Source organism: Solea solea, chromosome 9 (assembly GCF_958295425.1).
Source record: "Solea solea chromosome 9, fSolSol10.1, whole genome shotgun sequence".
In the NCBI taxonomy this organism is placed as follows: Eukaryota; Metazoa; Chordata; class Actinopteri; order Pleuronectiformes; family Soleidae; genus Solea; species Solea solea.
The window spans coordinates 19,281,571-19,298,164 of NC_081142.1; the positions used below are offsets into that span (position 1 = coordinate 19,281,571).

The 16,594-nt window shown below is 38.1% G+C and overlaps 1 protein-coding gene across 4 annotated transcripts in view; it reads right to left on the minus strand.

Annotated features, from left to right (window-relative positions):
* Positions 1-9,926: 9,926 nt before the first annotated feature.
* The window catches only part of atp11b (ATPase phospholipid transporting 11B), a 45,912-nt gene continuing 39,244 nt past the window's right edge, over positions 9,927-16,594 (minus strand). For 2 of the 4 annotated variants that reach the window (XR_009241305.1, XM_058637991.1), the window contains one exon: positions 9,927-13,286. Coding sequence is in view for 3 of the 4 variants with exons in the window: in XM_058637991.1 (XP_058493974.1) it covers positions 13,275-13,286 (12 nt within the window). In the remaining variant the exon portion in view is untranslated. The remainder of the gene's footprint in view (positions 13,287-16,594) is intronic. The other 2 variants (XM_058637988.1, XM_058637989.1) reach the window with 2 other exon arrangements.

Here is a 16,594-nt window from a genome sequence, read left to right on the forward strand (position 1 = left end):
AAAAAGTCATGGGTTAGTATGTCGTCCAAAATGTGACAGAAAAGTCATAGGTTAGTATGTCGTCCAAAATGTGACAAAAAAGTCATGGGTTAGTATGTCGTCCAAAATGTGACAAAAAAGTCATAGGTTAGTATGTCGTCCAAAATGTGACAAAAAAGTCATAGGTTAGTATGTCGTTCAAAATCACACAAAAAAGTCACAGGTTAGTATGTCGTCCAAAATGTGACAAAAAAGTCATAGGTTAGTATGTCGTCCAGAATGTGACAAATAAGTCATAGGTTAGTATGTCGTCCAAAATGTGACAAACAAGTCATAGGTTAGTATGTCGTCCAAAATGTGACAAAAGTGTCATAGGTTAGTATGTCGTCCAGAATGTGACAAATAAGTCATAGGTTAGTATGTCGTCCAAAATGTGACAAAAAAGTCATAGGTTAGTATGTCGTCCAGAATGTGACAAAAAAGTCATAGGTTAGTATGTCGTCCAGAATCACCCAAAAAAGTCAGAGGTTAGTATGTCGTCCAAAATCACCCAAAAAAGTCATAGGTTAGTATGTCGTCCAAAATCACCCAAAAAAGTCATAGGTTAGTATGTCGTCCAAAATGTGACAAAAAAGTCATAGGTTAGTATGTCGTCCAAAATGTGACAAAAAAGTCATAGGTTAGTATGTCGTCCAAAATGTGACAAAAAAGTCATAGGTTAGTATGTCGTCCAAAATGTGACAAAAAAGTCATAGGTTAGTATGTCGTCCAAAATGTGACAAAAAAGTCATAGGTTAGTATGTCGTCCAAAATGTGACAAAAAAGTCATAGGTTAGTATGTCGTCCAAAATGTGACAAAAAAGTCATAGGTTAGTATGTCGTCCAAAATGTGACAAAAAAGTCACAGGTTAGTATGTCGTCCAGAATCACCCAAAAAAGTCATAGGTTAGTATGTCGTCCAAAATGTGAAAAACAAGTCATAGGTTAGTATGTCGTCCAAAATGTGACAAAAAAGTCATAGGTTAGTATGTCGTCCAAAATGTGACAAAAAAGTCATAGGTTAGTATGTCGTCCAGAATCACCCAAAAAAGTCATAGGTTAGTATGTCGTCCAAAATGTGAAAAACAAGTCATAGGTTAGTATGTCGTCCAAAATGTGACAAAAAAGTCATAGGTTAGTATGTCGTCCAAAATGTGACAAAAAAGTCATAGGTTAGTATGTCGTCCAGAATCACCCAAAAAAGTCATAGGTTAGTATGTCGTCCAAAATGTGAAAAACAAGTCATAGGTTAGTATGTCGTCCAAAATGTGACAAAAAAGTCATAGGTTAGTATGTCGTCCAGAATGTGACAAATAAGTCATAGGTTAGTATGTCGTCCAAAATGTGACAAATAAGTCATAGGTTAGTATGTCGTCCAAAATGTGACAAAAAGTCATAGGTTAGTATGTCGTCCAGAATGTGACAAAAAAGTCATAGGGTTAGTATGTCGTCTAAAATGTGACAAAAAGGTCATAGGTTAGTATGTCGTTCAAAATCACGCAAAAAAGTCATAGGTTAGTATGTCGTCCAAAATGTGACAAAAAAGTCATGGGTTAGTATGTCGTCCAAAATGTGACAGAAAAGTCATAGGTTAGTATGTCGTCCAAAATGTGACAAAAAAGTCATGGGTTAGTATGTCGTCCAAAATGTGACAAAAAAGTCATAGGTTAGTATGTCGTCCAAAATGTGACAAACAAGTCATAGGTTAGTATGTCGTCCAAAATGTGACAAAAAAGTCATAGGTTAGTATGTCGTCCAAAATGTGACAAAAAAGTCATAGGTTAGCATGTCGTCCAAAATGTGACAAAAAAGTCATAGGTTAGTATGTCGTCCAGAATGTGACAAAAAAGTCATAGGTTAGTAAGTTGTCCAAAATGTGACAAAAAAGTCATAGGTTAGTATGTCGTCCAAAATTCTGACAAAAAAGTCATAGGTTAGTATGTCGTCCAAAATGTGACAAAAAGTCATAGGTTAGTATGTCGTCCAGAATGTGACAAAAAAGTCATAGGGTTAGTATGTCGTCTAAAATGTGAAAAAAAGGTCATAGGTTAGTATGTCGTTCAAAATCACGCAAAAAAGTCATAGGTTAGTATGTCGTCCAAAATGTGACAAAAAAGTCATGGGTTAGTATGTCGTCCAAAATGTGACAAAAAAGTCATAGGTTAGTATGTCGTCCACAATGTGAAAAACAAGTCATAGGTTAGTATGTCGTCCAAAATGTGACAAAAAAGTCATAGGTTAGTATGTCGTCCAGAATGTGACAAATAAGTCATAGGTTAGTATGTCGTCCAAAATGTGACAAATAAGTCATAGGTTAGTATGTCGTCCAAAATGTGACAAAAAGTCATAGGTTAGTATGTCGTCCAGAATGTGACAAAAAAGTCATAGGGTTAGTATGTCGTCTAAAATGTGACAAAAAGGTCATAGGTTAGTATGTCGTTCAAAATCACGCAAAACAGTCATAGGTTAGTATGTCGTCCAAAATGTGACAAAAAAGTCATGGGTTAGTATGTCGTCCAAAATGTGACAGAAAAGTCATAGGTTAGCATGTCGTCCAAAATGTGACAAAAAAGTCATAGGTTAGTATGTCGTCCAGAATGTGACAAAAAAGTCATAGGTTAGTAAGTTGTCCAAAATGTGACAAAAAAGTCATAGGTTAGTATGTCGTCCAAAATTCTGACAAAAAAGTCATAGGTTAGTATGTCGTCCAAAATGTGACAAAAAAGTCATAGGTTAGTATGTCGTCCAGAATGTGACAAAAAAGTCATAGGGTTAGTATGTCGTCTAAAATGTGAAAAAAAGGTCATAGGTTAGTATGTCGTTCAAAATCACGCAAAAAAGTCATAGGTTAGTATGTCGTCCAAAATGTGACAAAAAAGTCATGGGTTAGTACGTCGTCCAAAATGTGACAAAAAAGTCATAGGTTAGTATGTCGTCCAAAATGTGACAAAAAAGTCATAGGTTAGTATGTCGTCCAGAATCACCCAAAAAAGTCATAGGTTAGTATGTCGTCCAAAATGTGACAAACAAGTCATAGGTTAGTATGTCGTCCAAAATGTGACAAAAAAGTCATAGGTTAGTATGTCGTCCAAAATGTGACAAAAAAGTCATAGGTTAGCATGTCGTCCAAAATGTGACAAAAAAGTCATAGGTTAGTATGTCGTCCATCATTCTGACAAAAAAGTCATAGGTTAGTATGTCGTCCAAAATGTGACAAAAAGTCATAGGTTAGTATGTCGTCCAGAATGTGACAAAAAAGTCATAGGGTTAGTATGTCGTCTAAAATGTGACAAAAAAGTCATAGGTTAGTATGTCGTCCAAAATGTGACAAAAAAGTCATGGGTTAGTATGTCGTCCAAAATGTGACAAAAAAGTCATAGGTTAGTATGTCGTCCAAAATGTGACAAAAAAGTCATGGGTTAGTATGTCGTCCAAAATGTGACAAAAAAGTCATGGGTTAGTATGTCGTCCAAAATGTGACAAAAAAGTCATAGGTTAGTATGTCGTCCAAAATGTGACAAAATAGTCATAGGTTAGTATGTCGTCCAGAATCACCCAAAAAAGTCATAGGTTAGTATGTCGTCCGTAATGTGACAAACAAGTCATAGGTTAGTATGTCGTCCAAAATGTGACAAAAAAGTCATAGGTTAGTATGTCGTGCAAAATGTGACAAAAAAGTCATAGGTTAGTATGTCGTGCAAAATGTGACAAAAAAGTCATAGGTTAGTATGTCGTCCAAAATGTGACAAAAAAGTCATAGGTTAGTATGTCGTCCAAAATGTGACCAAAAAGTCATAGGTAAGTATGTCGTCCAGAATCACCCAAAAAAGTCATAGGTTAGTATGTCGTCCAAAATGTGAAAAACAAGTCATAGGTTAGTATGTCGTCCAAAATGTGACAAAAAAGTCATAGGTTAGTATGTCGTCCAAAATGTGACAAAAAAGTCATAGGTTAGTATGTCGTCCAGAATCACCCAAAAAAGTCATAGGTTAGTATGTCGTCCAAAATGTGACAAAAAAGTCATAGGTTAGTATGTCGTCCAAAATGTGACAAACAAGTCATAGGTTATTATGTCCTCCAAAATGTGACAAAAAAGTCATAGGTTAGTATGTCGTCCAGAATGTGACAAAAAAGTCATAGGTTAGTATGTCGTCCAGAATGTGACAAAAAAGTCATAGGCTAGTATGTCGTCCAGAATGTGACAAACAACTCATAGGTTAGTATGTCGTCCAGAATGTGACAAAAAAGTCATAGGTTAGTATGTCGTTCAAAATCACGCAAAATAGTCATAGGTTAGTATGTCGTCCAGAATGTGACAAACAAGTCATAGGTTAGTATGTCGTCTAAAATTCTGACAAAAATGTCATAGGTTAGTATGTCGTCCAGAATGTGACAAAAAAGTCATAGGTTAGTATGTCGTCCAAAATCACACAAAAAAGTCATAGGTTAGTATGTCGTCCAAAATGTGACAAAAAAGTCATAGGTTAGTATGTCGTCCAAAATTCTGACAAAAAAGTCATAGGTTAGTATGTCTTCCAAAATGGGACAAAAAGTCATAGGTTAGTATGTCGTCCAGAATGTGACAAAAAAGTCATAGGTTAGTATGTCGTCCAAAATCACACAAAAAAGTCATAGGTTAGTATGTCGTCCAAAATGTGAAAAAAAAGTCATAGGTTAGTATGTCGTCCAAAATGTGAAAAAAAAGTCATAGGTTAGTATGTCGTCCAAAATTCTGACAAAAAAGTCATAGGTTAGTATGTCTTCCAAAATGGGACAAAAAGTCATAGGTTAGTATGTCGTCCAGAATGTGACAAAAAAGTCATAGGTAAGTATGTCGTCCAAAATCACACAAAAAAGTCATAGGTTAGTATGTCGTCCAAAATGTGACAAAAAAGTCATAGGTTAGTATGTCGTCCAAAATGTGAAAAAAAAGTCATAGGTTAGTATGTCGTCCAAAATTCTGACAAAAAAGTCATAGGTTAGTATGTCTTCCAAAATGGGACAAAAAGTCATAGGTTAGTATGTCGTCCAAAATGTGACAAAAAAGTCATAGGTTAGTAAGTCGTCCAAAATGTGACTAAAAAGTCATAGGTTAGTATGTCGTCCAAAATGTGACTAAAAAGTCATAGGTTAGTATGTCGTCCAAAATGTGACAAAAAAGTCATAGGTTAGTATGTCGTCCACAATGTGACAAAAATGCCATAGGTTAGTATGTCGTCCAGAATGTGACAAAAAAGTCATAGGTTAGTATGTCGTCCAAAATGTGACAAAAAAGTCATAGGTTAGTATGTTGTCCAAAATGTGACAAAAATGTCATAGGTTAGTATGTCGTCCAAAATGTGACAAAAATGTCATAGGTTAGTATGTCGTCCAAAATGTGACAAACAAGTCATAGGTTAGTATGTCGTCCAAAATGTGACAAACAAGTCATAGGTTAGTATGTCGTCCAGAATGTGACAAAAAAGTCATAGGTTAGTATGTCGTCCAAAATGTGACAAACAAGTCATAGGTTAGTATGTCGTCCAGAATGTGACAAAAAAGTCATAGGTTAGTATGTCGTCCAAAATGTGACAAAAAATGTCATAGGTTAGTATGTCGTCCAAAATGTGACAAAAATGTCATAGGTTAGTATGTCGTCCAAAATGTGACAAACAAGTCATAGGTTAGTATGTCGTCCAGAATGTGACAAAAAAGTCATAGGTTAGTATGTCGTCCAAAATTCAGACAAAAAAGTCATAGGTTAGTATGTCGTCCAAAATTCTGACAAAAATGTCATAGGTTAGTATGTCTTCCAAAATGTGAAAAAAAAGTCATAGGTTAGTAAGTCGTCCAAAATTCTGACAAAAAAGTCATAGGTTAGTATGTCGTCCAAAATGTGACAAAAAAGTCATAGGTTAGTATGTCGTCCAAAATTCTGACAAAAAAGTCATAGGTTAGTATGTCGTCCAAAATGTGACAAAAAAGTCATAGGTTAGTATGTCGTCCAAAATGTGACAAAAAAGTCATAGGTTAGTAAGTCGTCCAAAATGTGACTAAAAAGTCATAGGTTAGTATGTCGTCCAAAATGTGACTAAAAAGTCATAGGTTAGTATGTCGTCCAAAATGTGACAAAAAGTCATAGGTTAGTATGTCGTCCAAAATGTGACAAAATGTCATAGGTTAGTATGTCGTCCAAAATGTGACTAAAAAGTTATACTTTTGTATGTCGTCTAAAATGTGATAGGTTTTTATCTCGTCCAAATGTGATAAAATAGTCATACCTTCGTCGCTCTTCCTGAAGCGGAGTGTTTCGAAACACTTTCGGAGCTTGTATCGAAACACTAGCGCCACATGACCAATGACGTTTGATGATGGGTGTATCAAACTTTTATCTGGACAGTGGAGTGAAACACAGTAATCCCTTAACCAACATTTAACCCTACATATCATTTAGATGTATTCTTTGGCTTAATCTGGGATTTTTACAGTATGGGCGATAATGAATGAATAAAACACTTGAATGACCACGCAGTCTTTTCTAAACTTTTATTGCTGATATGGGATTAAAACAGTGTCAGCTCTTCGGTCGTGCTCTTGAGAGGTTGCTATGGCTTCAGTTGTCCACCAGATGTCCCCATCACTGAAGTGTTGATGCTTTAATCTTTTTTGACAAAATTGTTAAGTACTTCATAAAGCTTCACTTGCCCACCACCATTGTTCTCCTCTGACCTCTCACACTGTGGTCACACCTCTAATCCCTCATCAGTCTGACTGTGAACAGCTGTGTGGCTGTAAATCGTCTGCACTGTTTGGCTCAGTCCCAGGGGTTTCTATTCAAGTCATAATCCCTCATTGTCCTTTGAGTTTATAATTTGAAGAGGTCACGTTTGTTTGGCTCAAAACTGAGAAAAACGATAATTATGACACAGAAAGATTATTATGACACATTGCTACTGTACAGTTTCGGAGAAATTTCAAGTTAAATGTTCCCATGTTTGCACCTTTTAAGCAAAAAGTATTCATTTTGAAAAAAAAAGTGCATTGCAAATGAAATTTTCCATATTTACAACCTTTTGGAGTTCGCAACCTACCTTCAATGGTCACTTTAAACTTCTCGACCTTCAACTTTCACAGCCTTCAATTATTTTACTGTAGCATTTCTGAATGACAACATGCCAAAATAGGCAAGTTTTAGAGTTTTGATATTACTGTTTGGGCAATTTTTCAAAAAATCTTTATCCTTTTCTACAAACTCCACCTGATTCTTGCTCTACATGGTCTGAACTACTTGTATGATAATGTTGTAAGTTATTTTACTGTAGCATTTCTGAATAATTACCTGGAAATGATGATGTTCAGTTTTAATAATTTCTTTGTTCTACGGAGCAAAGAAACCAGAAAATACTGTTTTACATGATTAATCCCTGGGATCACGTTCAAGCCTTTGCTGTTGTTTGTTTCTTCTTTCACGCAAATGAAGTCACTCAAATGTGTTTTTCCTTAAAAAAAAATTGCATTTATTGTGTAAATAGAACTTTATAAACATCAGATATAGGACAGATGCATGGACAAGAGGAGGAGGAGGAGGAGGAGGGAGGACAGACAGTGATGTGGACGAGTGTGAAGGAAACAGGAAAGGAAGGAACAAGCCATGATCTATAGCGTCGAGTCCCACTGATCGATTCTGAGTCACGGAACGATCTGGGTTGACATTTTAAATTTACGTTCAACATTTTAAGCAGATTTAATCACGAGATGTATAATTCAATTCAGGTTTCTGTAAACGTTGTTCCAGGAACATCTCTGCTCTGACGTCACCTCCATCACAACAATGCTCTTGCTCACGGGAAGAGTTCAGGGTCGTTGTTTAAAGATGAAGATCACAGACACAGAGTGGAGAGTGGAGACACTGGGGGAAAAAGCCTTGGTTTTCCCTTTTTGAAAAAGACAGAAATAAAGCCAGTGTTTGCAGGAAGCAGGAGAAACGTTACCGACGTGAATTTTACAGCTCTTTCTGTGTGAAATGAGATCGGGTTAAAGGAGGACGGCACTTCTGATGGATCATCATCTCCTGTAGTAAAATATTTAATGATCTTTTTTTTTTCTTCCTGCCTCTGGAGATACCACAGACCTAAAACCTGCTGCTGCAACACTTCATCTTATACATCTGCGTCATAAAAAAATATTAAAAACAACAGGTTCTGCACAAACAAATGCAAAAACAAACTAAAGGAAATCCCTCTGGTGACATTTGGGTCCTGATTGCAATTATGATGGAACAAATTACTGAAGGGAAAAACACAGAAATCGACATTAGAAAAAAGAAAGTGTCGACATTAATAGACAAACTAGTCATTTTTCAGCTTCTGAAATGTGAATATTTTCTCTTTTCTTTGCTCAATATGACAACAAAAAATAAATAAATCACTACAACTAAATCATTTTGGTTTGGGAATAAGTTTTGGGAAAACACCGGTCAATAGCTTTTAATACATTTTCTGGCCTTTTCTGGAACAAAGTAATCAATTAATTAAGAAAAATATTGAACAGATGATTCAATTTGGAAAATAATTCAAGGTCAAGGCCACATTTCTTTATGTAGCACAACCCTGTTGCCCCTATAAGTGCTTTACATGCTTAAATAAATAAAGTAAAAGGATAGTTACAACCCTGTATTTAATTAAGACATTAAAGCAGTAATCTGATTACATACATTTACTTTACTGTTTCCTTTATTTCATTCTAAATATCTCCATCTTTCTCCTGCCAATGACTTTGAAATGTCCCTTTTATTGGTGCTTGAGAATTAGAAATGAATAAAGTCCATTCTTTTTCATTTTTCTGCAGCTTTTTATTATTATTATTGTCACACAGTCTAATGTTATATAGCTGTTCAAATGTGTTGCCTGTGAATCTACCGTCAGATTGACTACTACAGTCATTTATTTAGGGCACCTTGGGTTTCCGTATGTGAGCACAAGGGGGCAGCAGCAGGAGCAGCAGGAGGAGGAGGAGCAGCAGTAGCAGGAGCAGCAGCAGGAGGAGGAGCAGCAGGAGGAGGAGGAGCAGCAGTAGCAGGAGCAGCAGCAGGAGGAGGAGCAGCACTGCAGATGTTGATGTCTCCTCTGTCACCTCCCCTGAGCCGAGGTCAGCGCTGCGTCCACACATCACACATGCCCACCTCTGTCTCCGTCTCTTCTGTCTGATGGTCTGTGATAACATTATGGTCTGGAGATGATTCAGCGCAGTCACAGACTGACTCACGGCCTCATGCTTAATTATGACTTCATAAAACAGCAGCTGTGTGATACTGTAGTTGAAAAAAGGTTCAAGGTCCTTATAATAAGTTTAACAATTAATAAGCTGCTTTTAAAACGTCAATAAGTTCATAATGAGGACATTTATTATTGCTTAAGACACTTTAAGTGGGTTTTAACCGTCAGGACAAATACTTAGTTACTGTACTTAAGTCCAAAATTCACATATCTGTACTTAACTTTGTGATTTATATTTCTAGCATCTTTTACTTTCACTCCACTACATTTCCTCTAACAAACTTTGTTACTCATTACTACCGAATAAAATCAGAAGAGTTGGTATTATGGTCTGTATTTATATAGAGCTTTTCTATTCTCTTAACACGCATTCACACACTTCAACATGGGGTTAAGTGTCTTGCTCAAGAACAAGGGACAAACAGGTCAAATCAGGACTGCAGTGTATTTGTAATTACTCATCCACAAGGGGCGAAAAAGGTTCTGCATTGGAACTTTAAAACAGTTTATATACCCGTCATAAACCTTAAGAATAAGATATTTATGAACTACAACTACACATTAGTCAGAATTGTTACTAATTTTAATGACAAGGTAAATAATCTGTGTAGAAGTATGTAATACAAGCTGATAAGTGTCTTATGAATGTCTTAATTATGCTTTCAATAAAACTTGTATGGACTTATTTGTTTTTAAGTATTGTTTAAGGTGTTTTAAGTAGATTCATTGCTAATTACAGCTTACTAAAAGGACTAAAATTAAGTTACTGGTTATTTGAACAACATTAGGATAACAATTCTGCCAGGTAGCTGTACTGTGTGTAGAGTGAAGCAGTATTTCACTGCCACTGTAAGTATCTCTCTCCTCGACTCCACACACACACTGACCATTAAGAGATTGCACTGCAAAAAACAAAAATACTGTTTGTCACTTTTCCTCCCACTGAAGCTGAAGCGAGGACATTTTTCACCCCTGACAAAATCTCCACTGGAGGTGGAAAACAAGAATTATAGTTTTTTCCTCTTACGATGAAGTCGTTGCAAACAGAGAAAAACTGAATGAAGTGCGGGGAAACAGTCACAGCCGTCAATAAATTATTTTCAGATTGTACTAAAGGAATATGAACCTGGTGTGGAGCTGTTAAAAGATACTGGCATTTGTTCATTATGGGAATTATAAGAATCAGCCTTTTTCACCTGTGTAGTTGGACTCTCCTGTATTTATTCATTTAATTGTTTTTCCCCCCACAAATAATGCTGAATCCTACATTTCCCATAATGCATCTTCTCACCTTTCGTTTTTTTAAAAAAACAAGACATTTTAGGGCTGCAAGGATTATTTTGAGCGTTTTCTTTAATAATTAAAACAAGTCTCTATGATTTTCCAGCTTCTTAAATGTGAATATTTTCTGTTCTCTTTGCTCCACGGAACCAAAAAAATCAATACAGCTGAATTAGTTTGGTTTGTGGACAAATATCATCAACATTTTTCAACAGTTTCTGACATTTTTTCACGGACCAAACGACTACTTGATGAATCGGGACAACAATAATAATAATACTCATTAGTTGCAGCCCTAAAACATTATTTCAGTCCAGATGACATCACCAACTTTACAGGCTGCTCAAGTGGTTCCTAAAGATGACAAAGCACAAACATGTCCAGATAACAAAAGGGTGCATGAAGTAGACATTTAATATCAAACATGAGGTTTAAATGGTTAAAATGAAAAGTTACTTTTCTGAGTAAATGTCGGGAAAACCCGGAAAAGCGACAGACGGCACAGTCGGCGCGGACGTCGCACGACGCCTTCCAAAGTCAAACATACAGAGTTTAGACATGCGTTCTGAAGACGGACCGAGATCAAGCAGAAACATCTCACGGAGTTGCTGCGTTATTTTCCAGCTACAGCACCCACAGATATATCGATATGCAAGAAAGGGTGGAACACAGGAAAAAGGGACATACAGCAATAATAAATAGACATCATTGTCTGTGTGAACAGATTCAACAACATGTACCGTACTGAAATATAAACAAGAACAAAAAAAACGACTCAAAATTTCAAATGGTTTACATACAACTGAACTTCAAAAGAAAACAAAATCCTAGTGTAACAGAAGTGTTTCCCGTGTGTTTGTCCGGATGTCAAGTTTAAAACGGTTGTCTTTAACGGTTCCCGTGTGACACCTGACCTGATGTTTTTCCTATTTTTTGAAACACTTTTTAAGACTTTTGTGGAAGAATGGAGAGCTCACACACAAACACACGTCATAGAGAAACACCGCACCTTATAACTAAGTACCAAACTTCCTCCAAACACAACATGGCTGTCACGCCTACATGCCTACGTACACACACACACACACACGCTGAAACACACAGGGCAACAACTTAAAACATTTAAAGAAACAAAAACAAACCATGAGATATTATGATATGGCGAAAGACGAGCAGAGATTTGAGAAGCAAAAAACAAAAAAGGATGAGTTGATCTCGATATGTGTGACTTGTGCAACATTCTGCTTTTTCTCTTTATCTCTGAGAAATCTATCTCCGTATCGTAGATAGAGACATTCTGCCGTCTGGGTCAACGTGTCTCAGCCGTGAAATGGAAAAGTATCTCAGCATTAAACCCATTTCTGTCTTTGTGAGAATAAAATGGTGCCCTCATCAGCTAGGTCACCTCTATCTCTACTTTTGTTTAAACAGATGTGTTTTTATTCTTTAAAATATAATTAGGACTTCTTTTATGACCTCAAAAATATCCCTGACACCAATGAGAGAAGGCGTTGGAGGGGAACAAGTACAAAGTAACCACAGGCTGAAACAGCGTCTATGTAACACAGTACCTTCAATTATCTCACACAATAATAATATAACCTCTTGAAAATGTATGGCTTTTTAACCAGACCCCCTTCTGACCGCCTTCAGTGCTGCGCACCTCGGCGACAAGAGGTCTGAACAGTCATGACGAGAAAGCAGCACAGACAATAATAATAATCTTCTTAACAATATAAGCTTCTGTACAATCAGGCACAAAAATAAACATTTTTTTCTTCCCATTTTTCACTCCAGTCTGAATCCTTTGGTCTTTGGTACAACAATAGAGGTGATTGTTTGAAGGAAATGAGATGATTGTGATGGAAGGGTCCAGATTTCTCCCTTTCAATCTGAATGACACATGAAGTTCTATCACCAGCAGATGAGATGTTCTCCAGACTCTGCTAAGCTTCTGTCCGTATGCTACACTGATGATCCTCGTGTGTGGTGTTCTGTTGTGAAACTGCCTCGCTGAGGAAAGTCGATGTGGTTTCTGTTACAGTCGTCGGGATGCAAAGCTTTGAGCTTGTGGTGGTGTGATAACTAATGAAAATTCATCTTCAAAGTGAGCTTCAGCAAGGTCAGCTGCAAGGGAAAAAAAAAATCAAGTGTGGAAACTACTTAGGACGAGAAATTGTTGTATGACCAAAGTCATTATTCTAGTCTGACCTCAGAGTTCAGAGGAGTTCCACTCCTGACTCGACATGGCTTCTTAAAACCGTTTTCTAACGCTTAAACGTTTTCAGGTCAGTTCGGACGTCCTGTTTTGCAGCAGGAGTCAGAGAACTGCAGCTACCGAGACACTGACTGGATCTTTTCTAGACCCCGTGTGTCCACAGATGTCGCTTCATGTTTCAATTTTCCTTTCATGTTGCAGCTTCCACCTGGCATTAACCGTTACTATATTAAAAAAAAAATTAAGGAAAAAAGAAAAAGCAGGCTACAGCAAAACCAGCCAAGTCCTTTGGTTTCAAATAATGCGACAATTCCCATTTGAGTCTGCAGTGCATCAAGCTGCAACTGAGTTAAAGCTGAAGTTCATAAAATGGCGGCAGAAGCGATTATGACGCCTGCCCAGCTCTGTGTGCTACAGTCAGTCACCCCGGGAGTCAGCAGTGCGTGGCCTCGATGGGTGACAGCGTCAGGATGCTGCGGTCGTTGGAGTAGAAGTTCTCCGTGTCACTCCAAGACCTGGAAACAGGCAGCAGTGACTGAGGGTTAGGACACTGACGCAGAGTGTGTGTGTGTGTGTGTGTGTGTGTGTGTGTGTAAAGTGTCAGTGGGTTCGTCTGTCACTATCTTAACAATCACTACCAGACTGGAAGAAGCAGAGGAGAGTGAGGGATGGAGAGTTAGTAATGGTAATGATGGTGTTAGTAATGAATGAGATGAGTATCACAAATCTCTCCTCACTAACTCACACTAGTCCAGGATCTACCAGGGCAGGATTGTTCAATTTAACTGGATTAAATGCTCTAGTGCAAATTAAAAATATTGGAGATCGTTGTAATTTGAGCCCCCCCCACCCACCCGCCCTCTTCCCTGGAGAATTGAGGTTGCCAGGTCATTTGAGGAACCAATCCTGCACTGAACTAAAAGACTGATCAACAAACAAAAAACCTAATTTACAGTGGATGGCGCTGATGCGGGGGCTAGTGGAGGCTACTGCAGGTCAGCAGTGTCTGTCATTGTCAACTTTGTAGCATGTTACTTTGAGTGCTAACAGGGTTCCAACACGTTAGTTGACATCAAATTCAAGAACTTTCCAGGAAATATCCAATATCCCTCGAATTCAAGGACCAAATGTGCTGACACAGTTTAAAATGGGAGGGCAACTTGTAAGAGCTCTTTCACCCAATGGCGTTCCACTTTTATTGATTTGCAGCACGAGCTGCATCTGGACAAGTGATTGTCCTTGGGATCTTGGTCAAAGTCAGTCTTTTGTAACTTTCTTTGGTGAGACAGAGATCTTGGAATCTCACAACAGTGTCCACATCACTGCTAGTACTTACGACTCCACGTTTATTCTGTACGTGGAGGCCCGGTCTACATATATTAAGCAAGAAACAGTAGGTGGTGTCGTAACAACACTTATTTTTGAGAACTTTGAAAGGCCCTGAAAGGTTTTTTCAAATTCAAATTACATGGACTGTGGGAACCCTGTGCTAATGTTGTTTAAGGGATGGTGATGTGATGTTTGCCATGTCCACCACACTGTTGGGTGTTATCTGACAGAACAAACATCAGCAACAGGGGATAACAACCTTTTCCAACAGCTCTGTTTGGGCTGTGTAATGTTTGAGGTGAACACATGAACACATGATTTAATTGGCTACTGCCTCCGCTGGAATATTTGCATAACTTGTTTCAATTGGCTGCTGCTTAGAAAGTTTAACATGTCTCAACTTGAGTAAAGTGAAGCTATAGAGCTACAACGCAAGTATCCGTACATGTGAGTCAGCTGTGGCGACTGCATGTTTATTCCTGCTTATTCCTGGTTTGTTCTTTTTAGTGGGAGATTATGAGAAGAGACTTGAGCTACTTAAAAACATGGATATAAGTCAACACAAGTGTCATAAAGAGAAATAAATCATGATAAACATAGACATTTTTGCCACAGTGTGCAAACACTCCCAAAACAAGGATTCTGATCTTCTGCAGCCAAAACCTACAGCACTTCTAGAAAAATAAGCATCGTAAAGTTTGTATCCAAAAATATTTAACATGTGTATACAGAATAAAATCTATAGTAATAACCGTATATTTCTACTCAGCAAAACAACAAAGCCTTTTTAAAAAAGAAAGTAAGGACACAGTCGCTTTCTGTTAGCATAGCAAGCTGGCTTTGATTTGAAAATGTCAAGCAAAGGACAAGATCTAGTACACGTCTCGTCATTCACGCGTGAACTGCTCCAAACGGCGTCATGCTGGACCAGACAGAAAACATCATTAGAATTTTCTGTAAGAGGTCACGACAAACTTTACTGCACCGACTCGCATCTAAGCTGAAACCAAGCCAATGATCGGAGTCTGTCCCTCAAAGCACCAGCAGAGACACTGTGGTTCAACGTCGTGCTCTACATACTCTCTGGCTGCTTCACCTGATCCTCACAAGACTGTACGAGTTCATCCTGTGAGTGTACTGATACGACATGAAAATTGCTCATGTTAGACTGGTTGATTTTCCCATTTCTTTAAAGTCTAAATGTCATTGTTCTTCCTGTAAGAAATTCCCATGACCTTAAACTTGACACTGCCCACTGTGATGATTAAGACAACCGTTTTAAGACCTGGTTGAAGGGAAAACGGGGGCAACCCGGGGACGTTAAAAAGGCTGATGATGATTCAAATGGTGGTTTCTCTCATGTGCTACACGTCTGTCGACCAGGGCTGAGGTCAAATTGAAACATCTCAGTGCTAAAACCATCTTTGCTCTGACACCAAAATGCCTCAGCAAAGAACCGGTGGGAACATAAAACCAACAAAAGGAACAGAACAGACAGATTTCTAACAAGGGCGGAGCTCACGGGAGACATGGACAGCACAGAATAAATAATGTGGAAGGTCGAATAACATTACACACCACACAGAGAGACACAGGGGACAGAAAAAGATGGTCGGGGGGCACAAATACATACAGGTATACATTGTGTACAAAATACCAAAGGCAACAGCAGCCGCCATGCAACAAGACATAGTCAGGACATCCTAGTTTTCTAGCCTGTGGTGGACATGAACAATCAACACACGAGGTTAGAAAACCAAAATGCCATCAATGTTGGCCTCTTCTCAGAAGCACATATAAGGCTTCAGGATCCAGTAGAAAAAGACTAATATTTACAGGAAGTAGCAAAAAATAAACAAAAACAACAACAAAGAACCCCCCACACAATGAGACTACACTTCCCAGAAGCCTCTCTGGTTAGTATGTGGTCTCCTTGATCTAGGAGGGGAGGGAGCAAGAGAATCTATCTCATTTCCAGTGAAAACATCTGTCGCTGTTCCTGCTTTGTCACCATGTGACATTATTCAGATGTAGCGAGCATTCAACGCTACAAGAACAGGCCAAGTTGAGCAGCCAGCTACAGGTGGGCTTCCATTAAATATCAGATCAACTGTATATGTTCTATATATGTTGTAAATATACTTGTTAAATGTCCCCAAGTCAGTAAGCATGTTATATAGGACTGGGTAGATACATTCCCTTACCTCTATGGCAGTTTCCTAGCATTAAGGCCAAATGTGGGACTCGCTTAATCTTCCTCTAAGGGTTTCTACTTTATTTTTATGAAACACAGACAGTGAAGAAGAGGGATAGGAGGGTTGGACAGGCTGAAAAAAAGCTGCTTTCAGACATGCGCTCAGGTCCAGACATTTCCCTGACCACAAATGTCACTCTGGACACAACAATTCAAGGAAAATATCTGAGTGACTCCACATGGAATAGAGCAAGACAATTCACAGCGAGCTGGTGGACTTGACTAAGGTGCCAACTCTTG